The sequence below is a fragment of the Dipodomys merriami genome, unplaced genomic scaffold, assembly GCF_024711535.1.
Source record: "Dipodomys merriami isolate MVZ:Mamm:240054 unplaced genomic scaffold, mDipMer1.0.p SCAF_51, whole genome shotgun sequence".
In the NCBI taxonomy this organism is placed as follows: Eukaryota; Metazoa; Chordata; class Mammalia; order Rodentia; family Heteromyidae; genus Dipodomys; species Dipodomys merriami.
The window spans coordinates 9,584,455-9,611,045 of record NW_027206080.1 but is presented as its reverse complement, the minus strand read 5'-3'; the positions used below and the strand labels follow the sequence as shown (position 1 = coordinate 9,611,045).

Genomic DNA, 26,591 nt, shown 5'->3' with positions numbered 1-26,591 from the left:
TCCCAGCCCCTACCTGTGACATTTAAAAGAAGAGGCAGGGAGTTTCTGGAGGGGTAAGTCACTTGTGATTTGCTTGGGAAAAATTTACAACAATATGGGGAAAAAAAATAGTAAAGATCCTTTAGTAGTATCACATACTTTTAGTGATTGCCACCAGAGAATCCTCTTTCCCAAGTGACACAGAACCTGTTCCTTTACTTCACATGTTCACTGATGATAACACACAAGAGACCCTCTGTCCCTTGACAAACAGAGTTTAAGTGTTTCTATAAGGCTTATTGGACACCATCTTCTTGCTTCGGAGGTGTATGTTATATAGGCTAAAAGTAATCATAGAGATATTAGAAAACAATAGAAAAGGTAGTCTTAAATTCTTTTTCCTTCATGAAGTTTTTTTAGTTATCCAATTAAATGTTTTCTGCTAGATGTCTTTGCTGGAAATTCTTAACCTAGATCCCTGGGGAGTTATGGACTTCTTTGAAGAATTGAAATTGCATGCAAATTTTTTGTGTAATTTGGATTTTTTTCTAGGGATAGGTATCCCTGGAAACTGTATATTCCTGAAGTTGAAACACTTTATATCCTATTAACCACTACATTCCAGAGAATGAAATGGGAATTACAGACATTAGATGGTTCATATTTGAAATGTAAACAGAGAGTTGTATCTTCTAAGAGGAATATCGGTGAAGCACTCTGCATCAAGTGCCATACCAAATGCTTTTGGTATTCATTTAGTTCTTAGCCCCATTTAAAGAGTGTCTCTGCTACAAAGAACTCCTACAACATGGGCTGTGTATCTTCTTGAGATACCCATGTCCAGAGACTGTTAAAGGACTTTCTGAAGAGCACAGTTAGATGTCATTCTGTCAATAGGTCTGCATTGCATTCCTGTTTATTTCACCCTCTCCTCAGGTCTTGATCCCAAGGTACCCCTGAGTAAATAGCCTGTCTTGTACTTCACCAAGAACCTAACATTCAGTTTTAGAGTTCGGCAAAACCCAAACTATAGGCTAGGACTTAATTTTATGATAGAATCCAGATCAAAAAAAGGTTATATCAGAACTTTTGAAATCATCCTGGGCATCATAAAAAAGGTAGGCATTTTATTTTTTGTTGTAATACTCTATACATTTAGTCTATTTACTCATTCAGTTCAGCACAGATATTGCTATATCTTTCCCCAAAGCTATCCTTCTCAGTCTCAGCAGCCTCATTGAATGGACCCACTGGTTACCACAATAGATGGTTGGCTCTAGCTCTATCTATTCCTGTATGAAACTGATCAGTGGAACATGATTACCTCTACCGTATTGGATAACAGGAATGCCCAAATGTTGCATGCCGCTCTATTGATTTTTATTTTCGATCAAGTTACATTGGGTCTTACTGATCCAGTTTTCAAAACTGGGTTTAGTGACTAAAATAGTCAAAGCTCTTTTCACATTTGATAATTAGAAAAAAAAATCTTACAATCTCAGGACGTAACTGTAATGGTTCCTACAAAACCAAAAGACTTTATAAAAGCTTACTTTGGGAAGACGTAACAAAACAGCTGTTACAGCACCAGCTCACTTTAATGATTTTAAGGCCAGGACACTAACAATTCAAGAGCTCTTGCCAAACCGTGAGCCAGCTACAGCTGTTATTGTTTAAGAAGGTCGGTGCCAAAAGAATTATTTTTATCTTTAACCTAGGAGATGGCACTTTTGATGTGTCCATACTCACTATTAAAATGGATCTTTGAAGTAAAGTCTACAGTAAGGGATACTCACTAAGGTGGAGGAGATTTTGATGAGAAGATGGCCATGCATTGCTTTGGTGAGTTCAAGTATAACATAATTTCTGAGAGTCAGTGCGCTAAATGGTTTGTGGAAGTTGTCCAGGTACCAGGATGAGCCTGACCTACCCATAAAGGATGAACTTCTATATTTTCACTAATTATGACCTATTTGACAAACAGAATGCTGCTTTTTTCTGTAGTCCCCTGCATGCCAGCCTGGAGAAGTTACAGATCAAGGATCCCACCATGGGTTGCGAGTGGATAGTTCAGGGATCACATATGCCCAAATTCAGGAGCCTCTGAAGTGCTTCAGTGGCAAGAAAATGATTGTGTGAGCCCTGCATCATTTATGATGCATCCTTGTAGGCATCCATTTTATCTGGACGTAAATCTGAAAACGTTCAGGAGTCGCTGCTTTTTTTTTTTTTCACACCATTTGATATTTAAACTGCTAATGAATCTGAGTGTTACTATCAAGCCTTAAAGAAAAATACCATGTTTACCAAAAGAGAAACTGTACTCTGAGCCTGGTGTGTTTATTTAGGTTTATGAAGAAGAGCAGATAATGACCAAGGACAGTGGTTGGATTTCACATCCTGCATCCTATGCTGGCATTTTAATTGATGGCATCTTTTGTGTTGATCTATTTTATTTTGAGACAGTATCTCATTGTTGAGGCCAGGCTGATCTCAAACTTGGAATCCTCCTTTACCCATTCAAGTTCTAGCATTACAGTTGTACTCTGCCATCGCCAGCTTAAAGGCATCTTTGATAGTGATATTTTTAGCATCTTCTTACACTATAGGTATAATTAGTTAAAGGTTTTATATAATGTATTAGTATGAATGGAGGAAAAAAATTTTTAAGTGAAATGTAAGCCAAGTGTTGTGGTACATGTTATTCAAGAGGCTAAAGTGGGAGATTTTATTTAGCTCTAGGAGTTCAGGGACAACTTGGGCAAAATATTGAGACTCTACCTAATTAATTACTTAATTAATAAAAGCTACATGTAAGCTAGATAAAGGGTTTGTGTTATATTTCATCTTTTTTTCTTTTTTTTTGACAGTCCTGGGGCTTGAACTCAAGGCCTGGGCACTGTCCCTGAGCTTCTTTTGCTCAAGGCTAGCACTCTACCACTTGAGCCGCAGCACCACTTCCAGCTTTTTCTGTGTATGTAGTACTGAGGAATTAAACATTCTACCACTAAGCCATATTCCCAGCCTATTTCATATGTTTTTAAGTTAGAAATTACTGTAAACATTTTTTAATCTAATGAGAGCAAGGGCCTTAAGTCATTTCTGAATCACAGTATAAAGAAGACGTAGCCAGCTACCAAGATAGCTTCTTCCTTGCCTGTCACCTCTCCTGGGAGACGGTGCTTCCTTGCCTGTCACTTCTCAGAAGAACCAGGAAGGTATGGCAGCTATTTCACAGCAGGAAGTAGGCATGGTGCCCAGTTTCTTAGAGTCATGACTCAGTTTGGTTCTTTAAAGATAGCATCTTAAATAGTGTGAACATTTTCTGTAATCTGTAAATTTGGTCATCTATCCCACTGTGATACTGTGTTAAAGATAACAAAGTACAAATTGACACATGCTAAAACGTAGTTTTATAGGGAAAAAAAGTCATAAAATATAAATCATCTGAAATATGATGTGTATTGAATGTAGAAGCTATGTCGCAGTGCCAAATAGCATTCTAAGAAGGAATCCTGATTTCATCAGTACTTGAACCAAGCAATGATGGCATTTTTATATTCATATAAATCTGAAATTTAAAAATATGTATTTTTTTGCAATAGGATGTCACTATGTAGCCCAGGCTCGCCTCAAACTCTTGACCCTGATTCAGTATCCTGAGTGTTAGGATTATAAGCTCCATGCCTACCTTCAAATATTTTAAGAAATCTTCATTTTAATAACTTCAAATAAAATGAGCCTGCTCGAGCCTGTCTACTGACATAACTAGTAACTTTAGAGCTGGTGTCCAACTTAGAAATGCATGAGAAAATCCAGAGGCTTTGGCAGTTTTGCTTCTTGTTTTTGTTTTTGTTTTTTTTTTGTTTTTTTTTTTTGGCCAGTCCTGGGGCTTGAACTCAGGGCCTGGGCACTGTCCCTGAGCTTCTTTTGCTCAAGGCTAGCTTTCTACAGCTTGAGCCACAGTACCACTTCTGGCTTTTTCTGTGTATGTGGTACTGAGGAATTGAACCCAGGGCTTCATGCATGCTAGGCAAGCGCTCTACCACTAACCTACATTCCCAGCTCCTTGGCATTTGTTTTAAGGAAGGTTGTGCTACTAGTTAGTAAGAGGTGTGTATTTTATTAGACTAAAATCCACTTGTGGCCAGGCACTATAGGCTCATGCCTGTTAAAATCTCAGGAGATTGAAATCTGAGGATTGTGGTTCAGAGCCAATCTAGGCAGAATAGTGCCCGGGAGATTCTTATCTCCAATTAACCAACCAGAAGTAGCACTGTGGCTCAAGTGGTAGAATGCTAGCCTTGAGCACAAAGAGGCTCAGGCACAGTGCCCATGCCCTGAATTCAAGTCCTACAACCAACAATGACAGCAACAACAAATACAGTTCACAAAATACTCTTTTTTTTGGGGGGGGGGGGGTCTGAACTCTGGGCCTGGGCGCTGTCCCTCAGCAATTCAGCTCAAGGCTAGCACTCTACTACTTGAGCCACAGCGCCACTTTTTTCTTTTTGCTGAGGAATCGAACCCAGGGCCTCATGCATGCAAGGCAAGTGCTCTACCACTGAGCCACCTTCCCAGCCCCACAAAATACTCTTAAGTATAGCCTTTATATTTAAAAATCAACTGTTGTGAAAGTATCTTTTCCTGTGAATTCAGCTCAGAGAAAATGGTGCCTAGTAAATTTACTTGACATCTCACCGAGGGTTTCAGAGAAAATTCCTGTAATCTGAACTTCTGTTTTCTCTTTCCTCAAGTGGTTTGTTACTGTTTTGTTTTGTTGCTGGGGATTGAGCCCAGGGCCTGACACCTGCTAAACACACACTAATGCTGAGCACATGGCCAACACACTAAAGCAGTTGCGTGTAGTGATTGTTCCCTATATTCCTTTGCTTTTGCATTACCTCTTTTTCCATGGAAAGAGTCTATTATAGATCTGTTAAGAACTGTTATATTGAGCTGGTCACTAGTGGCATGTCTCAGGCTTGTAATCCTACCTACTCAGAAGGCTGAGATCTGAGAATCACAATTTGAAGCCAGCCTGGGCAGAGAAGTCCTTAAGACTGTCTCCATTTAATCTGCAAAGTAGCTGGTCAGAGATGCAAAACATTGGAGCAGAGGTGTGGCACAAGTGGTAGAAAGCCAGCTGTGAGAGTAAAAGCTGAGCTCTGAGTTCAAGCTCCATTTCACCATCGGCAAACACACACACACACACACAGCCCTGTTACATTGGGCCAGGAGTGTGGCTCAAGTACTAAAGCACTTACCTACCATGTGTCAGGTCCGGGATTCAATCCCTACCACTACAAACAAAAACAAAAACTGGGGCTAGGAATATGGCTTAGTGATAGAGTGCTTGCCTAGCATGCATGAAGCCCTGGGTTCGATTCCTCAGTACGACATTAACAGAAAAAGCCTGAAGTGGGGCTGTGGCTCAAGTGGTAGAGTGCTAACCTTGATTGAAAGAAGCTCAGGGACAGTGCCCAGGCCCTGAGTTCAAGCCCAGGACTGGCAAAAACAAACAAAACACTGTTGCTGTTAATTATAAAATATTAACAAGTAATGAGCAGCCATTTGATTCCTAGGAAAGCAGTTAGAACATTCTGGGTAAAAAGTACTAGCAGAGCATAATGTTTTAAATTTTTTAAAATTTTTCCTTAAGTTATTTTTAAAGTAGGATCAAAAGATATTGACATGCTGGTTTAGTACCTGTAGTAAATGCCTATACCTACTATATAGTTTTCTTTATTTTTATGATCTTCTGGGTCTGGGGAATTAGAGTGCAGATGTTCAGATTTATTTTTGTGAGTTTTTTGTTTTGTTTTGGGTTTTTTTTTTTGGTGTGGATCCTAGGGCCTAGGCTCTGATCCTGAGCTTTTATAACTTAGGGCTAGTATTCTACCACTCGAGCCAAAGCTCTGCCTCCATCTTTTTTGGTAGTTTAGTTGAGATAAGAGTCTCAGAGACTGGGGGCTGGGAAAGTGGCTCAGTGGTAGAGCGCTTGCCTTGCATGCATGAGGCCCTGGGTTCGATTCCTCAGCACCACATAAGCAGGAAAAAAAGCTGGAAGTGGCGCTGTGGCTCAAGTGGTAGAGTGCTAGCCTTGAGCTGAAGAGCTGAGGGACAGCACCCAGGCCCAGAGTTCAGGCCCCACGATCGGACCAAAAAACAAAAACAAAAAACAAAACAAGAGTCTCAGAGACATTCCTGCCTGGGCTAGCTTTAAACCATGATCCTCAGACTCAGTCTACTGAGTAGGATTATAGATGTGAGCCACCAGTACCTGGCCAGATTTGATTTTTTTTTTTTAAGGAAAAAAAAAAGTCATTTAACTGCGACTCTCTATTTCTTCCCCTCTTAAGAATACAACCTGAAGATATTAAAAGTAAGTCTTGAAGTATTTGATTATGTTGTTTATATTTTTAGGCTATTTCTCTAGTCATGTTTTATTAAAATTCAGTTTTGGGTTTTTTTTTATTCCAATAGATGGTGATAGTGATAATGACTCTGATTAAGAAAGAAACTGGAAGCCAGGTGCCAGAAACACACACCTATAATTCTAGCTACTGAGGACTGCAGTTCAAAACCAGCCTGGGCAGGAAATGCTTATCTCCAATTAATCATACCCCCAGCCCAATAAGGCCAGAAATGGAGCTGTGGCTCAAGCAGTAAAGCACTAGCCTTGAGCACAAAAGCTCAAAGACAGCACCCAGACCTTGAGTTCAAGCCCCAGGACCAGCACAAAAAAACAAAGAAAGAAAAGAAAAGGAAGAAAAAATTGGGAGTTGGGTGCAATGCAAAAGGTTATAGTCCCACCTACTTGAGGGGTAAGGGAAAAGAGTTGTTTAGGCCCAGGCGGTTGAGCCTAGAAAGCAAGATCCTGTCTCCAAAACAAGTGAGAGCATTTCCTTTTAACTGTAAAACTCACATCAGTGTATTATTTTGAAAGTGCTTGTTCTACAATTTGTGTTAAATCTGGAAATAAAAGTTAAGATTTCCGGGGCTGGGAAGGTGGCTCAGTGATAGAGCGCTTGCCCTGCATGCCAGAGGCCCTGGGTTCGATTCCTCAGTACCATATAAGCAAAAAGAAAAAAGCCAGATGTGGCGCTGTGGCTCAAGTGGTAGAGTGCTAGCCTTGAGCTGAAGAGCTGAGGGACAGCGCCCAGGCCCAGAGTTCAGGCCCCATGACTGGACCCAAAAAAAAAAAGTTAAGATTTCCAATGTAAGGTTACATATGACTTGGAAGAATATTTATACTGTCTTGGTTATTGATGTCATACTCAACATTTATTTTAAGATAGAGTAAAAGATTTGAGCATAGTGGCAGTTGGTCCTTTGTTTTTTTTGTTTTTGTTTTTGTTTTTTTTTTGGTCGGTCCTGGGGCTTGAACTCTGGGCCTGGGTGCTGTCCCTCAGCTCTTCAGCTCAAGGTGAGCGCTCTACCACTTGAGCTATAGCACCACTAGGTCCTTTGTTCTTTGAGTTAACATATATTTGTAATATGAGGGAGTTTCATTGTGCTATTTCGATACATGTACATAGTGCACTTTGAATAAATTCACCTTCCACTTTATTCCCATTACTTTCTGCCCTCCTCAGTTTTTCAGTGTTCTGTGGGTTTCATTATGCTGTAATCATACATGTTTAAGCATGTATGATCCATCTTCTTCACTCCTCGGTAAAACATTTCATACCTGTCTTTTCCTATATAACCCAGAAATTTAATTGTAACCTAATTATAAACTCGGACCCCAGACCAACATGCTCCAAACACTAGGAGATAGTATTCATAGGGCATAAAGTTTCTTTAACCCAATGGCCAGACTCCTGCAATGTATACTGTTTTGTTTTGTTTTGTTTTGTAACTGAGCTTCTACTTCCTAATGTCCAGTAGAAGTAGAGTCTTGGCAGGGTCTTGTGCATTTTTACAGTGTTCTCCAAAGGGTAGAAATGGCGCTGAAAGGAAGCCAATGTTTTTAATACAGTTTCTCTTAGAGAAATAAAATTCTTTGTCCTAGATCCGATGTCCAGTTTTCACAAGATGATTGCTGAGAAGGTTCTAGGCGGCGTCTCTGTTAAAAAGCATTGCTTTCTGTTAATTAGAGATATGCAAGCCAACCAGCGCTCCATAGCCTTAATTACAGAAATGATCCACACTGCTAGTCTGGTTCACGACGACGTTATTGACAATGCAAGATCTCGAAGAGGAAAACATACAGTTAATAACATCTGGGGAGAAAAAAAGGTATGGTGTTTCTTTTAGTTTTTAACAGATCTTTGCCAAATCACATGCTTTAGGGATCACATTTACTTTTCAGATTTTTATCATTGAATAAAACATTCTTACTCAACTGTGGTCTTCTAAATGCCAAAGAATTTATGTCACTTCAGTATTTATATCTTTGATAGACAGTATAAGGTACTGTAGAATAATAAATTTATTAGTCTTTCTGATTATTCATCATTTCATAGAGAATTCTTTTGCTTACAAGAAAAAGGATTTTAATGTGGATCTAAACAAGTATATTTCATGAGGAATCATACATTTTACTTTTGGGTTCATATTAAAATTGTATAATTATATTACATAACTGTTGATTCATTGTGTGTACAAGAGTGTTAGACAAATAAATAAAATTAAAAGATAAAAAGGAAAATCTTAGAGGATTACTTGAATACTCTTCTATGAAAATTTTATTTTTAAGTAGAGACAGCTATAGTAAGTTTTGGTTCCTGTATATATATTTAAAGCATACTTCCATATTTTTAATTAGCATTCCAAGAATGTGTAAAATAGAGACTTTTTTGAGGATGTATAAATTATCAATTGAATAACAAGGTTCAGATTGAACAAATGAAAATGGAGATGCACAGGCCCTCTGAGAACAGGCACTCATCCACACCATTTGCCTCCATTACCAGTCTTGTGTAGTAGGACAAACAAAAGTTTATGCAAATGTAACTCACCTTCTCCCCGTTCACACAGGTATTTTATCCAGTTTTCTCTTTTGATTGTCCTTATTTTCACATGCTGGCTTTGCTTTAATGAGAATGACTGATGTGAATTAGAATCCATCCATTTCATTTCGATTTTTAAGTTGAAAGGTTTTATGTCTTAGAGACCGAATTTTCTATACATACTATAATATATATGTCTACATATATATGTTATACACACACATATATATGAATGATGGTAACAGGAGGATAGAATTTAGTTTGGGAGAGGCCATGGATAACTTAATCTTTGACTGTGTTCAGGCAGGACCAAGAGAGGAAGACTTAGAAAACCAATTATGATCTTATCCTTGACAAATGCCTATGTGTCTGCCTCTGCTGAGAGAAGCAGAAGCAGCATTCTGAGTACGGGTTTAGGGAGGTGCTTGCCACAGTTACCTGCACCTATCTTCAGCTTTGAGAAAGATCTGCCCAACACAAATCTCCCTGCCAGTCCCCTCCCTTTTCTGCCCCTCATGCACAACCACTATATTAACCACTCCAAATTTTGATTTAGTGCCTCCACTGTGAGCCTTGGTTCCCACTGGCGGGGTTCCCAGCTCCTCTTTCCCTCATTACCACTAGTCCTCCAGAAGCTTGTTGCTTCAGTTCCATGTGCTGGAAGTAATTGGCCTCTAGGATTCATGGTCTAGGAGAAAAGAGCAATAAAGGCTCAAAGGATCTCAGGCTCTGAGGTGCTAATGGTGTAGAGAGTAGATAGGTGGACACAAGTGTGTAAATATATATATCATAGTCTATGAATTGAATGTGTATAGTTATATGAGATGGTTTATATAATACATATATCCTAAAATTTTGATTCATTGAGACACTGAACCATCAATGTGATAGATGCTAGAGAAAGGCAATACCTAATACAGTTATGTTGAAAATGTATTAAAATAACCAAAATTTACAACTGCTGTAAAAAACTTATAACATTTAATGCACATCTTTTATTGTGGCAATTAATGTGGATGTGTAGATATTATATCTGATTATAGTATATAGTTCCATTATGAATTGATTTATAATTATTTGTTTAATAGATGGTAGATATCTCACCCTCTGAAGAAGATTGGGAAGTATTGATCGCCTAATAATGAGGATAATATTTATTGGGCTGGAGATAGAGCTCTGTGGTTGAAGTGTAAAGTATGGGGAAAAGCTCTAGGTTAGCCTTGTAACACTGAGAAAAAATTTGGAGCAAGGGGGTCTAGGAATGAAAATATGAAATAGTGCAAAGAACATTGAACTTGAAACATAGTTTTCTTAGTGTATCCTCACTGGAAAATAATAGTGTGTTACGCTCTGGAGTGTTATACATTCTAGCTAGTTCATGCCCACCAGGAATTGGTGAACAGGACCTCACAGGTTATAACCACAGTGCAATGGATGGCCTCAGTGTACTCAGGTGTAGTGCTTGCCCAGAAATGAGCAATCTAATTAGACTGCCAGATCGGGAATGTTTCTGGAATGGTAAGCTAATTATGCAGATCAACTCTATTAAATGAAGAGACAGAAGGACTTTCTTCTTCCTTTGACCATGATGGGATGGAACCCCATCCCTATCTAAGGACTTTTTGAGCCGAAGGAACAGTAAGTGGAAGGGTATGGTGATATGGTCTAATGCAGCTAGACATGTAGGCATGTTGAGGGCTGAAGCTAGAGAGTAAGCTGCAGTACTTCTACATACATAAACTGGCATATAACAAGATGATCTTGTGTTAGTCCAGGTCAAACAATGGCTGGATCTGTGATTGTTACATAATAGTGCTGGGAAAAGGAAAGGTTGGGGGGATTTACAAGATGATTCTTCTTCCTGTTCTGTAGTCTGGCAAGTCTGCTTCATTGTTGGCTCCATTGCTCTATTTTTTTGTTTGTTTGTTTGTTTTTTAATCTTTAGTTTATTCCTTCCTTTAGGCTGTTCTTGCTGGAGATTTGATTCTTTCTGCAGCATCTGTAGCTTTGGCAAGGATTGGAAACACAACTGTTTTATCTATTTTAACTGAAGTTATGGAAGATTTGGTCCGTGGTAGGTTAATTCTGATTTCTTTTTATAATTCAATCTTGGTATTTATTTAAACCAGGAGTAAAGCTATATTTCAAGTGACCCTTTTCTTCTTTATAGGTGAATTTCTTCAGCTAGGGTCAAAAGAAAATGAGAATGAGAGATTCGCTCACTACCTTGAGAAGACCTTCAAGAAGACTGCAAGCCTCATAGCCAACAGTTGTAAAGCAGTATGTACGTTCTGTCTTTCTTCAGGTTAAAAAAAACCCACAGCTCTTTCTTGGTAGCTAATTCTCCTAGAAAATACTTTATTGGAGAACCTTAAAGTACTATTCAAAACCCAAAAAGGTTGATAAGGAAAGAATGGCATTTCTCAACAACAGATAATTGCTAAAGTTTTACTTCTGATGTCTTTAATATACAAACACTAGTTTTTCTTTCATCTTTCCTCCCAAAAGATGAATCAAAATAAGTTTTATAATGTATTCCCCAGTTGAATTTCCAAACTATAACATTCTGAACAACAGATAGCATTTGATTGCAATTGATTTTACACTTACTACTTCTGCCATTTCACCTTGTTATGGAGTGCTGTGTTCTCAAATATTTACCTGGAGAAAATGTCTTAAATTATACTTATTTTTTCATAAATAATAGATCTTCCTAATTTATTATTATATGACCTGTAAATAAGCCATAATTTTTTAAATATAAATTGAATATGAACCATAACTGTTTTTCCTCATTTGATTCTGGCCTTTCCTCTGTTCATATTCATTCATTCCTTCTCTCACGTGTGTGTGTGTGTGTGTGTGTGTGTGTGTGTGTGTACATATTTAAATCAGATTTTTTTCATCTGTAGACTAAAATGAGTAGTGTTAATTGAATATGAAACAGTCCTTCCATAGAATTGTTAGTCTGAGCATCTCTCAGCCTAATATAATCAGAGAAGACAGGAAGGCATGTACTAGTCCTATGTAATTAAAGCAATAAGGAAGGAAGACCTCTAAGGGTCATATGAAAGAGAGCTTTTAGTCTTTTGCTGATACCATCTCTGTTTTGATAAGTGTCAAGAAATACAAAATTGCAAGACAAAAGGAATAAGGATACTTTGTAAAATGATTTAATTGGAACCTGAAGGCATGTGTTATATAAAACATGGTAGCCACAATGTCAATGTTACCTTTTAACTGAAAGGATTATTACATTTTTATTTCTAAAAAATTACATGTGTTAGGGTCTAGGCACTGTCCCTGAGCTTTTTTGCTCAAAACTAGCTCTCTACACTTGAGCCACAGCTCTACTTTGGCTTTTTGGTGATTAATTGGGTATGAGTCTCACAGACTGCTACCTGGACTGACTTCAAACTGCAGCCCTCAGATCTTAGCCTCTTGAGTAGCTAGGGCTACAGGCATGAGTTGTACCAAGGGATTTCAGTTCCAGAAATCAGGCTATAAGTACAATGCTTCTTGATCATATCATCCCTTTAATTGTTCTCTCCTATTTTTTCTCTAAGGTGTTACTGTTCTTGGTTTTTTTGTGTGTTACTGTTTTTTAATGACATGAAAATATGATAGATGAACCAGCATCAGTGGCTCACACCTGTAATTCTAGCTACTCAGGAGACTCAGATCTGAGGATCAGGCTTCAAAGCCAGCCTGGGCAGGAAAAGCTGTGAGACTCATATCTCCAATTAACCACCAGAAAACCAAAGATGGCGCTGTGGCTCAAGCGGTAGAGCACTCTTCTTGAGCTGAAGTGCTGAGGGACAGCGCCCAGGCCCAGAGTTCAAACCCCACGACTGAGAACAAAAATGATAGATGCTAAATGCTAAATAAAAGCATGGTCTATTTAAAATAGGTCCCCATAAAACTGTTATATTAATTGCTAATATTATTTTTTATCTTTGTTGGTCAGAACCTCCTATATAATATATCCTCATAAGACATACTAGTGTGTTAATTGAAATTTCATAAACTTGAAACTTAATTGAAATTCTTAAGCTTGAAGCTGCAGTTTGTAAGTGCTGGCATGTGGTGGGGCTGTTGGAGTAAGAAACCAAAGTGGACATCCTCTGCTCAGAGAAACAGCATCGTATGAGGTGCGAACAGTTACTCATTCATCTAGGAATGGAGTCCTACCAAGCGTCCAAGGGCATAATGTGAGTCTTCGAGGAGAGGCTGAATTTGGGTCGGTACTCTCTGCTTAAGAAGCCTGAGAGGGCTGGGAATGTGGCTTGGTAGTAGAGTGCTTGCCTAGCAAGCATGAAGCCCTATGTTCTATTCCTTAGTACCACATACACAGAAAAGGCTCGAAGTGGTGCTGTGGCTCAAGTGGTAAAGCACTACCATTGAGCACAGAGATGCTAAGGCACGGAGCCCAGGTCCTAAGTTCAAGCCCCAGGACTGACCTACAGAAAAGAAGCCTGTATTTTTTTTAATATAGCACAATTCGTTCTTCAACGATAGGCAATTAAACAGTGGATGTGTGTTAACGTGACTCAATCCTTATTAAAAATGAAATGTTGCACTGATAGCTCATGTCTATAATTCTAACTACTCAGGAAGTTGAGCCCTGAAGATTGCTGTTCGAAGCTAGCCTAGACAGGAAAGTGCGTGAGATTCTCATCTTAAGAAAACCGGAAGTGGCACTGTGGCTTACCGGGGTCCTGAGTTCAAGCCCCATGACTGACCGACCAAAAACAAAAAGTGTTAAGAGGTCTGGAGACGTTGCACGGTGGATTCTTGGGTTCAGTCTCAGGGAGGGGCTGAAAGGGAAGAAGGAAAGAGAGGAGCAGGAAAGAAAAAAGACAAATACTTTCACTGCTGTCCATTGATATGTATTGGCATCCTCTCAAACTACCAACTCTTCATGTGATTTATTCTTAAACCCCAAGAGCTATTAGAATAATAAGGCAAAATTCCAGTGTGAGTTCTTTGAATCAAAGTTTCTATATTTAAGTGCCCATGGGTGGAAATATTCCAGAAGTGTGATGTATTCAAAATTGCCATTTTTATTTACCCTTGGTATTTAAAATGCAAAAACTGAGCTCCAAAAGAATGCAAAGCAAATTGGACATGCCAGAAACCAAAGATAAGTAACTATAAAGTCAGAATTATCAGAGAAATATTATTGGCATTCCAAAGTGTTTTGAGAATTTGAAGGAATAGTACTAGATGATAATTCATTCTACTGATTCTAAGAGTTGGCTGTCTATGGAAAGGTTTTTTTTTAGTGTGACTGCTTGATAAGGAAATAGAATTAAACTTACTAGCCTGAGGAGATATACATACACACACACACACGTGTGTGTGTGTGTGTGTGTGTGTGTGTGTGTAGATATATATATGTATATAGGTGTGTGTTTTCTTCAGGCAGTGGCTAAGCTGGAAAAAGTCAGAACTGGGAATGGAGTCCCTTCTATTCCTCGCTTTCCCTCTCCCTCTTCTTTCTGAGTCTTAAGAAGTTCCCCAACCTGGCCTAAACTCCTGATCCAGAATACCACTAGAGGATTTTGTATCATGAATCCTATTAGCAGAACACTGTGCTATGATATTCTTAACTATTTATCAAGTTGAGTTTGTCATTCTCAAGATTAGATTCAGATTATGAGAATATAACAAGACACTGCCCATCAGGAGACGTGTGATGCATTAGCAGCCTTCCCCAAGGCTCCCTAACTAAAAGTAGTGCTCACTTTTTATATTTGTTAATCTAATTTATGAGGTAGTGTGTCATCTCATTTATGAGTGAAGAACATTTTACATCTTCAGTTTCTATCTTTTGTCCATTTTTTCTAAGGTGAATTTGGCCTCATTTCTCAATTCTTGTTTTGTTTTTTTCCCCACACTTGGGATTGAACCCAAAGCCTTGTAGCTAGACAAGCACTCTATCACTTGTGACTTGTGCCTCCAAACATTTTGTTTTTATCTTTTTAAATTTTTTTTCTATTTTATTTTTTGCAGCAGTGGGGTTTGAATTCAGGGTGTTGTGCTTGCTAAACAGGTGTTTTACTGCTTGAACCCAGCCCATTTTTGCTGTGGTTATTTTTAGATAGTGTCTCAACTTTGTTCCCAGGCTAGCATGGCCCTCACCCTCTGCAGGATTCCCCCGTTTCCCCCACACCCAGCTTTGTATTGGCGCAGATGGAGTGGGGAGCCACAGACTTCTTATCCACGCTAGTGTGGAGCCACTATCCTGTTGATCTCTGCCTCCAAATAACTAGGATAGGATTATATAGGTGTGAACCACCAGGCTTTTGTGTGTGTGTGGGGGGGGGTACTGCTTATGCTTACATATATGTGTGTGTGTGTGTGTGTGTGTGTATGATACATATATGTGATATATGTATCACATGGCTTGTAACTCCAGCCATTTTGTTAGTCAATGAGGAGCACATTTCTGTTGTGGCATGTGCACAGACAGGAGACATTGCAGGTAGCTGTCACAGCTTTGTGCTGACCTGGGCATCTTTCTTGACGTTTTTGAGTCTTCACTATGGTGTCCATTAGAAGAACATTTCCAAATGATTAAGAGAACAATGTCTAGAAACAGCCGTTTGGAATCAGATTGGTTCCTGTTACTCTTAGCCATGTAATACCTCTTACCACCTCAGTTTCTTTAAACTCATGTGACTCTAAATTCAAAAAATGTAAGAGAAGTGCCAGGTACATGGTGAACTACATAGTAAATATTTATAGGACATTGAGAGATTTGTATAAAATAATGCAAAGTGCTAATTGAATGTATGTCATGAATGTTACCTTTAGGTTGCTGATTCACTATCAGTTATTTATGCATTGGAAAAGACAGACTAGGAAAGGTCAGGAGGACCATCATTTTATGCTGACCTTAGTATACCCAGGCTGCCCAAACCTTACCTTGCTCTCATTCTCTGGGTGTCCTGGCGTCTTTTAAACTTTCTAAATTGTCTCTCTGTGGTCTCTATGTAGCCCATAGGTTAGGTCGTTGCCAGTTGAAAGCAGTTGTAAGTTTATTTATTTATTTATTTATTTTGGGTCCGGTTTTGGGGCCTGAACTCTGGGCCGGGGTGCTGTCCCTCAGCTCTTCAGCTCAAGGCTAACGCTCTACCACTTGAGCCACAGCGCCACTTCCGGCTTTTTTTCTTTTTGCTTATGTGGTGCTGAGGAATTGAACCCAGGGCCTCAGGCATGCAAGGCAAACACTCTACCACTGAGCCACCTTCCCAGCCCCGTAAGTTTATTTTTTATTCACCTAATGGCCACTTGACTCTTTGTGTACATGCTATTTTACTAAGCACTTAGAAGCATTATCTAGCCAGACTTCAGTCCTCAAAACATTCTCAAGGGGGCTGGGAAGGTGGCTCAGTGGTAGAGCGCTTGCCTTGCATGCATGAGACCTGGGTTCGATTCCTCAGCCCCACATAAGCAAAAAGAAAAAAGCCGGAAGTGGCGCTGTGGCTCAAGTGGTAGAGCGCTAACCTTGAGCTGAAGAGCTCAGAGTTCAGGCCCACGACCGGACCTTCCCCCCCCCCCAAAAAAAAAAAAAATTCTCAAGACTGAGGAAGTTATATCATCTGGCTTTAAATAACAGAGGTGCATGGACCCTGAGCAGGTCTTGTTTCTGTAGCCAGTAGATTACAAGGATGAAGAGGATTTTGTTTTGTTTTGAGACAGGATCTCATGTTATCCATGCTGGTCCTTCAAGATCCACCTGAGTGTCTGGAAGAGCCAGCCTCCTGAGTGCTGGAAGTTCTGCTGTGTGCCACCATGCCTGAGCTTGAAGAGATTTTTTTTTCTGGATCAAGATTTGATCTCAAGGCTTGGCACTTGCTTGGCTGGCACACTGCCACTTGAACCATGCTTCCAGCCTGCCATTTTTTGTGTTTTTTTTCCTGATTATGTTGGAGAGGAAATTTTGCCTTTGCTAGCCTTTGAATCTCAGTCTTCCAGATCTCAGCCTCCTAAACAGCTAGAATTACAGGCATGAGCCACCAGTAATTGTTTTTTGTTTGTTTGTTTGTTTGTTTACAACTATGTTTTATTTTGGTTTGGTTTTTTTCCTCAGTACCAGAGTTTAAACTCAGGGACTCAAGCTTGCTTTCCAGCTCAGCTTGTTGCTAGTTATTGTGGAGATGGAATCTCATCATCTTTATTGCTTAGGGCTGGCTTCAAACTTCAGTCCTCCAGATCTGAGCCTCCCGATTATTGGACTTACAGGGGTGCACTGCCAGTGACCATCTTCAGTTCTAACCAGATACCAGGCAAAACTGATCATTTTTGTTTGTTTGTTTTGTTGGTTGTGGGGCTTGAATTCTGGGCCTGAGCACTGTCCCTGAGCTCTTCAGCTCAAGGATAGCACTCTACCACTTGAGCCACAGCGCCACTTCCAGTTTTTTGGTGGTTATTTTGGAGATAAGAGTCTCATGGACTTTGCTGTCCAGCTGTCTTTGAACTATGGTCCTCAGATCTCAGCCTCCTGAGTAGCTAGGATTATAGGTGTGAGCCACTGGTGCCCGGCAAAACTGCTGATACTTTAAGGATAGTATCACATTAATTTTCCCACAGCCCTGTCAAGTAAGTGCTTTTAATCTTACATTTTATACCTGAGGAAACAGAAACGGAAATCTTAAGTAACATGCCCAAGTACAGATAGTTGTAAGGGGTATAAATCTTACCATAGCAGTCTGCCCCACCTGATTACTAAGCAAAACACAGTCCCCAAGTGATAGCCACACAGATAGGGATTGAAGGTCAGGAAACCATTTCTTTATCACCCAGTGATCCCATGCAGAAAGCAGACTGTGAAGAGCGCTATGTAGCTTTCTCATTGAAAGTCCACACAGACAGTTACTCTCCGGTAGAGCAGAATGTCTCTCCCAGCCCCACTGTTGTTTTTCATCCAGTCTTGAGTTCTGAAAATGTGCCTGGGCCTGCTTAGCATGCTTAGCAGAGCAGTGGGAAATGTCCTCAAGTGGCAGGTGCCAGCTCGTTTTTTGGAATTTAAAAAAAAAAGATTTTTTGAAGCCCTATTTCTTCACCCACTGATGAAGGGGGATAAAAATGGTTTTAAAACAGTTAAATTACTTTTTTTGAGAGAAATACAGAAACAGAGGAGCAGGGAATATTCTTCTGCTAGTGAATGAGCATCTATATTCTAACGCATGAGGCTTACGGCTATAATAGACATAGCAAGAAACAACTGCATTTAGAAGTAAGTGCACCAACCGATAATTCACATCATTACTGAGAGATGAGGAAGTAATGGCGACATTGCATATACGATTAGGTATCTCTCTCTAAAACGAGGGACACATTCGAACATGTGATTAAAGCCAACTGTTAAGTGTGTGTGCTGAATGCTGGAAGCCAGTACTCACAGATGAGGGTCTGCATGTCAGAGGATTTGCTCAGCGTATTACCAGCTGTACAGTCTCCTCTGGCTCAGTTTTGTCAAAGACTGCTTATCCAGTTTGAAAGAAGGGGCACCAGATGACTTAAAATTGAAAAAGAGGGGGTAGGGTAGAAGTGAATGCTTCCCTAGCATGCACAAGGTTCTATGTTCAAATTCCTAGCAAAATAAGGAAGAAACATTATGTCTGTGTTTGGTCTCCTTTTTTATTTGTGTCTCCTGATTGTACTTACTCTAGGCTTACCACCTCTTAGGAAATGTGTCTGTGACTTCTTCGTCCAGGCTTGGCTGCCTTAATTCTGGCTACCAGAAGTTTAACTCTGAATCCTTGTTTGTTTCAGGTTTCTGTCCTAAGCTGCCCTGATCCAGAGGTGCATGAGATTGCCTATCAGTATGGAAAGAATGTGGGAATAGCTTTTCAGGTCAGTATGCTTCAGATTTAGGAGAATGGCAGTAGTGATATGGCCACAGTGGTGTTTTCACCTTCCTTGTCTCCCCTTTGCTAGCTCATAGATGATGTACTGGACTTCACCTCCTGTTCTGACAAGATGGGTAAACCAACCGCTGCTGATCTGAAGCTCGGCTTAGCCACTGGTCCGGTCTTGTTTGCTTGTCAGCAGGTAGGACTCGTACACTCCATTGGTGGCAAAAAGCTGGGGGCACTGCAGGGTTTGTGGGCACAGTTGGTAGGAAAGTTGATATAAGGAACAGCTGTGGAGGCTCTTTAGATAAGGGGTCATGGATCTAGATTTGATCCTGGTATCATGAATGAGATTTTGAGGCTTCTCATTTCACCTTTTTAAGACTAATCTGTAAAACAGAAATTGCAGTTTTCTTCCCAGGGTTGTTTTCTTCTTTTTTCTTTTTGTGCTGGGACCGGCCTAGCTGATTGGCTTGTTCACAGCTGGTCCTCTACTCCTTAAGCCATGCCTCCAGTCGGCCTCCAGCATCATGAGGAATAACTTTACCATGTAAATTGTAAAGAGCTAGGTGCATTTAAGGTAGCATTGTTATTGTTGTGTACTTGAGGCCTTAGCAAGGTGACCGGTTTCTACATCTTGTTTGTAGACTGCTCTTCAGGTTGCCTTAGATCCCCGTAAAGGGCACAGGAAGAATCAAGGGCTTCTAAGCCTAAGCAATTTAGAGGAATCCTACAGTCCTACAAATTTAGGGGGGACAGTTGACTCCCCTGGAAGACCTCAGGGCTTCAGCCATTAGCTCAGGATGGCCAATGGAATACTCTAGAAACACATAGGGGACTGTCCTTCATACTCTCCTTGATAAAGGTGGGAGGCTTAGGGAGCCCCAAAGACAGAGCAGTGACTTCCCCGGCAGACCTTTCACAGCCTGCTCTGGCCACTGGCCACACTGCCTTTGGCTGTGCCAAATGTTATTTGAAATAAGTGGGCCATCAGTTGAAGCTTGGACAGTTTTAAGATAGATTTTCATCTTAATGACATTTAATTGGTTATTAGAGTAGGAATGTACTCAGTATGCCACAAAATATAAGACTGCCTTTTTAATCGTAGAATTTTTAGCAAGTAGCCTTTTAGAGATTTTTGCCTATTCTTTCTTAAAATTTACAAAGATAAACCATGTATTGCTGTGCCGTGTATGCCATGTCTGCATGATGGTGCACACCCGTGAGCCCAGCACTTGAGACACAGAGGCAGGAGGATTGTGAGTTTGAGGCCAGCTCTGTCTTACAAAACAGCCAGGTACCAATGGGTGGCTTGTGCTTATGATCCTAGCTCTTCAGGAGGCTGCGATCTGAGGATCAAGGTTCAAAGCCATCCTGGGCAGACAAATCCAGAGAGCTTTATTTCCAGTTAACCAGGAAGAGTTGGGGGAAAAATTCAAGTGGTAGAGCACCAGTTGTGAGCAAAAGAGACCGAGCAAAAGGCCCTGAATCCAGGCCCTGTGATTCACAGACACAAACAAATAGTTAACTATATAAATAATTTAAAAACTACTACAAATAGCTACTTCTTTGTAGTAGTTATTATAGTCTGTAGTCTACAAACAAAATAGTGTGCTATGAAAGGGTCCTTTTTCCTACAGAGACAGAAATCACCAGCCTAAAACTCAGGGAGACTATTCATATGTGTGCCAAGTTCAGACAAAAATTTATAAAACCCTCTTTCATACATTAAGACATAGTGGGGAATATTTTGTTTTACCATGAACCCATACACACACACACACACACACACACACACACAAAAAGTACTTATGAGCCATGTAACCATAACGGTATGCCTGAGACTAGAAAAAGTTGACTCTGGCTACCATTTGTGGTGCAGTTACAAACCTTAATCTCAGATGCAAATTAGTAAACTGGAGGGAAGAACAGTTTTATAGAGACTGAGTATGCTGAAATCTACCTAACTCGATAAGGATTTATTTAGCTAGGTGTGACATTAACAAGACAACTAAGGAACAAAGATTGATAGTCGAATAAGTTTTATTGGTATAGCTCTTAAAATTTTCATGAACCCCATGAATACTAATAGCCGAGTCCTATGTATAGGCTGGACTCTTCTGAATTCTTTTGCTGTAAACCTATTTTGAAGGAAATTAAGGTACTGCCCTCTACCCAAGCCAGTTACCAGTTGATTCTGCCTCAGTGTAATGGGGCAGAATGAGAGGGGGTGCTGGGAATGGGCCCCTTAAACAGATGTAGCTTATACATCTGTTGGTAATCTATAATAGATGGAAAAATACTAGTTTGCTTTTTGTTTTTTTAAGATGGGGCAAGAAAAAGGAACAAATGAAAGGTTACATTGCCCCAAACCATGGTTTTTTTGTGTGCTTGGCTGGGAAATCCCAGTCATGAGGTCCTCACTCATTCTCACCAGACAGCATTGTCTCATCTGCCCATAAGACACTTGGAGAAGGAAGAATTAAAAGGAACTCTTGCCAGGCACTGGTGACTCATGCCTGTAATGCTAGCTGCTCAGGAGGCTGAGATCTGAGGATCGTAGTTCAGAAAAGCCAGTCCAGTCAGGAAAGGCTGTGAGACTTTTATCTCCAGTAAACTACCCAGAGAAAGCCAAAACGATGTCTCAAGTGGTAGGGTGCTAGCCTTGAGCATAGGATGCGCACATGCACATGCATGCGCGCACATGCACATGCATGCACGCACATGCACATACACATCCACACACACAGGAACACTTGCACTTGCAGCCTCAGAAAGGGGAACATAAGATGAAATATTCACTTCCCGCCAAGGAGGAAGTGACTGGGTAGGACTCATTTCATAGATAGGCTGGGTTTTTTGTCTTGTGTGGCCCAGGAGCCTGAAGCTCGCCAGACATGTATAGGTAAATCATTTTCAATAAAACAGCAAGTTTAGACTTCACTATGGATTATTCTCTCAAAACAGTGATTCTTTAGCAAAACATTCAAGAGATTTATAAGGCCGGGCTGGGAAGGGGGCTCAGTGGTAGAGCGCTTGCCTTGCATGTATGAGGCCTTAGGTTCTATTCCTCAGCACCACATAAGCAGAAAAAGCTGGAAGTGGCACTGTGGCTCAAGTGGTAGAGCACTAGCCTTGAGCTGAAGAGCTGAGGGACAGCACCCAGGACCAGAGTTCAGGCCCATGACTGACAAAAAAAAAAAAAAAAAGAATGACACACAAACCTATTTAAAATAAGATTTATAAGGCTTAAAATTAATTTTGTAGCTAGGTGCTGGTGTCTCACACTCTGATCCCAGCAACTCAGGAGACTAAGATTTGAAACTCAAGATTTGAAAGCAGCTCAGGCAGACAAATTTATGAGATTGTTTTCTCCAACTAACCAACAAAAAGCCAGAGTGGAAGTGTGGCTCAAGTGATAGAATGCCAACCTTGGAAAAAAAACTAAGTAAGAGTATGAGGCCCTGAGTTCAAGCCTTAGTACTGGCATTAAAAATAATAATTTTGGGTAAAAGTTCGCAAAAATAACCTGAGAATACAATATCCTTCATGTTTAATAAAAATATTTAATAAAATGCATTTTTATTTGTAAAGGAATATTTCTTACATTATTTGTAATCTCACAACTCTTCTATGTAGTCGTTATTGCAATCTTTACAAATGAGAAACATGATAAATGGCCCAGAAAGCAATTGAACATTCTCAAGTTCTCTGAGCCCACCATTGATGGTACCGTGTCCACTCTTCTTTGTGGGGAAAGGACCTGTGTAGTATAGAGTTCCAAGGTGTCTGTAATCCTTTCCCTAAGTGTATTGTAATCCTTTCCATAGATGCATGGCCTGTGTAATCTTTTCCGTAGGTTAGTCTTGGAACTTAACTGTTTGAGAAGAGTCTCAGTAGACTAAGACACCAGCCTTGGGGAATTATCCTTTTCTTGTTAACTTGGCATGGAGGGTTATCTTGAAACTCGTATTTGCCAAGTCAGCACATTGCAGAAGCTCCCTCTCCTTGGAACTCCATTTTCTTAATGGGGGCAGGATAGGGGGGAGTTCTTTTGGTTGTTTGTTTGTTTTTGGGGGGGGTTGTACTCAAGGCCTTGTACCTTGAGTTAATCTCCAAATCAAGAATGAGTTTCTTGATAACTGTTGGTAAGGAAGACTCAAGGAAAGTTTCAGGAACCTGTAGCTCAGTGATACAGTGCTTGCCTAGTATGTGCAAAGACATACTTTGATCCATAGAAGTCCAAAAAAAAAATAAAGGGCACCAGTGGCTCAGACCTGTCTGTAATTGCAGCTGCTCAGGAGTCTGATATCTGAGGATGAGGGTTAGAAGCTCTCCCCCCGCCCCCACAGGCAAATCCCAGAGACTGTTATCTCCAATTAACCAGCAAAAGGCCAGAAGTGGAGGCATGGCTTAGGTAGACAACTAGCCTTGAGTGAAAAAGCTAAGCAATAATATTAATGTGAGTCCCTGAATTCAAGCCCAGCACCTTGTACCAATAAAAGGCACAATAAAGCTGGGTGCTGGTGGCTCATGCCTGTAATCCCAGCTACTCAGGAGGCTGAGATTTGAAGATCGTGGTTCAAAGTCAGCCTGGGCAGGAAAAACCGTGAGACTCCTATCTCCAATAAACCACAAGAAAACCGGACGTGGCGCTGTGGTAGAGTGCTTGCCTTGAGCTGAAGAGCTGAGGGACAGCGCCCAAGCCCAGAGTTCAAGACCCACAACTGACAAAAAAAGGTACAATAAAATGAATTAAGTTTCAAGATTTCTAGGGAGATGCAGTAATGAGAATATATGTATTTGTGTATAAATATCTTCTTTAAGAACAAAAAACCTCATCTTAAATCTTTCAAGAATCAATTGGCTGAATTGCTGTGGCAATCCAGTTTGAGGCCAATTAAGGCAGAAAAGTTTGGTAGGCTCCATCTGCACAATAACCAGCTCTGGCTGACAGGACAAAGCACTAGCTTTATAAAGGGAGGTCTTGAGTTCAAAGTAGAGGTGGGGGGGGGGGAAGAATATATTGACTGAAATATTCAAAAAGATCTTCAAAAATAAAATGGAAATATTTCATTTCTCAAGATCTTTTTTTAAACTTTCCATTCTTCTGCTTCTCTTATTTGATAGTCACTAGACCTAAATGTCAGGATGTAGCCATATTTCCAGATTACATCACCAGCCTCTGCACCAGCTGCCCAGGCTTATGTTACTGTGGTGACTAGTTGGTGCCTCAGAGTTATCCAAGTTTTATGTGAGTAAATGTACTCAAATGTACTGATCACCTTTGTAGTTTTGTATACAAATGGATTTCACAGAGTTAGAATATGATTCCTTCACAAGCTGTTATCCTACTAGCAAACTCTTAAGAAAACAGTTCTTCTCACTAAATCTATAGGCAGGCAATCATTCTTCCTGTTTGCCATTTCCCATTTGTCCTCCACATGTGGGAGTGCAGTGGGGAGAACTTGATATTTGCATATTAAAACTGCACACGTTTCTCAAAGGAAACATTCCTTCACCCTCAATGCAATTGCTTTATTTCTCTAGGGTTTTTACAGTAAAAAAGCATCAGGAAAACCACCCAATCTGCACACTTTACACTTGTTATTATGGAAAGAGCTTACAATAAAGGCCCAAGACAGGGTCACATCAGTTTCAGGATATAATACAGTCCTATAGCCAGTTTGGGAATTTGGTATTTAAAAGCTAAAACTTGGGCTGGGAAGGTGGCTCAGTGGTAGAGCGCTTGCCTTGCATGCCTGAGGCCCTGGGTTCAATTCCTCAGCACCACATAAGCAAAAAGAAAAAAACCCGAAGTGGCGCTGTGGCTCAAATGTTAGAGCACTAGCCTTGAGCTGAAGAGCTGAGGGACAGTGCCCAGGCCCAGAGTTCAAGCCCCACGACCGGACCAAAATAAATAAATAAATAAATAAATAAATAAATAAAGCTAAAACTAATAGCTACCTTTGGCTAACTAAAAGTTGTTAATGGAAACTTTCTTGCTTATTTTATTCTTAACAGCACTTCAACTTGCTGGTTTTCACTCAATGTTTAGCCGTATACTGACTCTAAATTCTCTTAAGCATGCTGCTTATAGAACTTGGTTCTAACACCTAGCTTTGCTTTCCTCATGTACCATCATGTGGTGGAGGCTTTTCTATGTGTCCTGTTTTTCTTCCCCTAATATCATGGTGCTATGTGCAGGACAACTGGTTCATCCTTCAGGCTCACTGTGAGAGAAAAACTGGACATGTCAGAAGCACTGAGGTTTCAAAGCCAAAAACATCTTACCTCTTTTTCCAGGAGCAATAGACTGCTAGGAATTAGACTTCACATCATGGGACAGATGAGAAGGCAAAGACACAAGAGACAGGAACTCATTCAGCTGGAGCAGTTCAGCCATACCAGGACTAGGGCACAGATCTAGAAAATCCTTTTTTGTCCTGGCTTCCTACGTTGCTAATGAAATGGTATCAGTTTTTTTTTATCTTTAATGACTTGCACATTTTTAAAATTTCCTTTTGCTATTGGCTTAATTCCGGTCTCCTAGTTTATTACAATGTAAGTGTAGCTCGACCTCTCAATTTTGGCTACACATTAAAAATATTGGGGAGCTTGGTGCAGTGGTTCATACCTGTAATCCAGCTGCTAATCAGTCAGTGGAGATTGGGTCAGAAGGATCTCAATTTGAGACCAGCCCAGGCAAAAGGGTAGTGAGAATCCTCATTTTAATCATTAAGCAGAGTGGTGATCCACACCTGAGGTCCCAACTGCATGGAAGGCTAGAGGTAGACATGAACTCTGAGCCCAGCCCTTGTCAAAAAGGTGAGACCTGAGAAATCAAAAATGGGCTCAGGGTGTGGCTTATGCATGTGTGGCTCATGTGGTAGAATACTTATTTAGGAAGCACAAGGCCCTGAGTTCAAATCCTAGTACCCCCCCAAAATAAAAAGGCCAAATAGAAACAAACAAAAAAGCCCTGGGAGCTTTTGAAATGATACCCAAGCTAAATCGTAAGCCAGTAAGATCAAAATCTAGGCAACTGTATTTGAACCTCTCCAATGATTCCAGGTGCAGTCAACATCAAGCACACTTCTCAGATTTCTATAGGCTGCTTAAGTTAGAGCTCTGCCGCAATAACGTGCTTAAACAAATGTCAGTAGCTTTCAGTGATACTTAGTTTAATATGTGAAGGTAGTATACCTAATTCCTATCCTTATCCAATCAGTGGTCCACATCATTTGTTAGAAATGCATGCACAGGCCTAACCAGTGATTCTGATAGCATCTGGTTTCACAACCATCAGTGAAATCAATGAAGTTTTAAGATGTGCTCTGTTCTTCATTTTGTCTCAGTACTGGACTAAAGGTAGAACATATGAACAAGGACCACCACAATCCCTAGACACCAACAATGAGTCTTTTAGCTCGGCTTATTTAAGTTAAGGAACTTAGTTTTGTACTAACTGCTATGGTTTGATATTCCCTGCACCACCTAGACATTTAATCCTTTGTTTCCTATAATCTCCTGTTACAACAAGCCAGTGTTGAAACACTTGATTCCTCCAAGAGAAATAAGTACTTTCTTTTTGGTTAGTTCCCAGAAATGAACGCAATGATAATGAGACGGTTCAGTTTTCCAGGAGATGTGGACAGAGCTCGGCAATATGTCTTACAGGTAAGATTATTTTTAAAAGAAAAAGGGTACAATATGGATACAATATGGCATAGTCTTTAAGCTAATAAATAACATTCACCAAAAGTGAATTTTAGATACAATAATAAGTTTT

At 40.2% G+C, this 26,591-nt stretch overlaps 1 protein-coding gene across 2 annotated transcripts in view; it reads left to right on the top strand.

Annotated features, from left to right (window-relative positions):
• Positions 1–26,591, top strand: part of Pdss1 (decaprenyl diphosphate synthase subunit 1) — a 47,808-nt gene that overhangs the window by 16,046 nt on the left and 5,171 nt on the right. Inside the window, exons 5-10 of one of the 2 annotated variants that reach the window (XM_069998298.1) lie at positions 8,082–8,223; positions 10,899–11,010; positions 11,107–11,216; positions 18,720–18,800; positions 18,885–18,998; positions 26,399–26,479. In XM_069998298.1, the coding sequence (XP_069854399.1) occupies positions 8,082–8,223; positions 10,899–11,010; positions 11,107–11,216; positions 18,720–18,800; positions 18,885–18,998; positions 26,399–26,479 (640 nt within the window). Of the gene's footprint in view, positions 1–8,081; positions 8,224–10,898; positions 11,011–11,106; positions 11,221–18,719; positions 18,801–18,884; positions 18,999–26,398; positions 26,480–26,591 lie in introns of those variants that run through there. The other variant, XR_011367255.1, reaches the window with a different exon arrangement.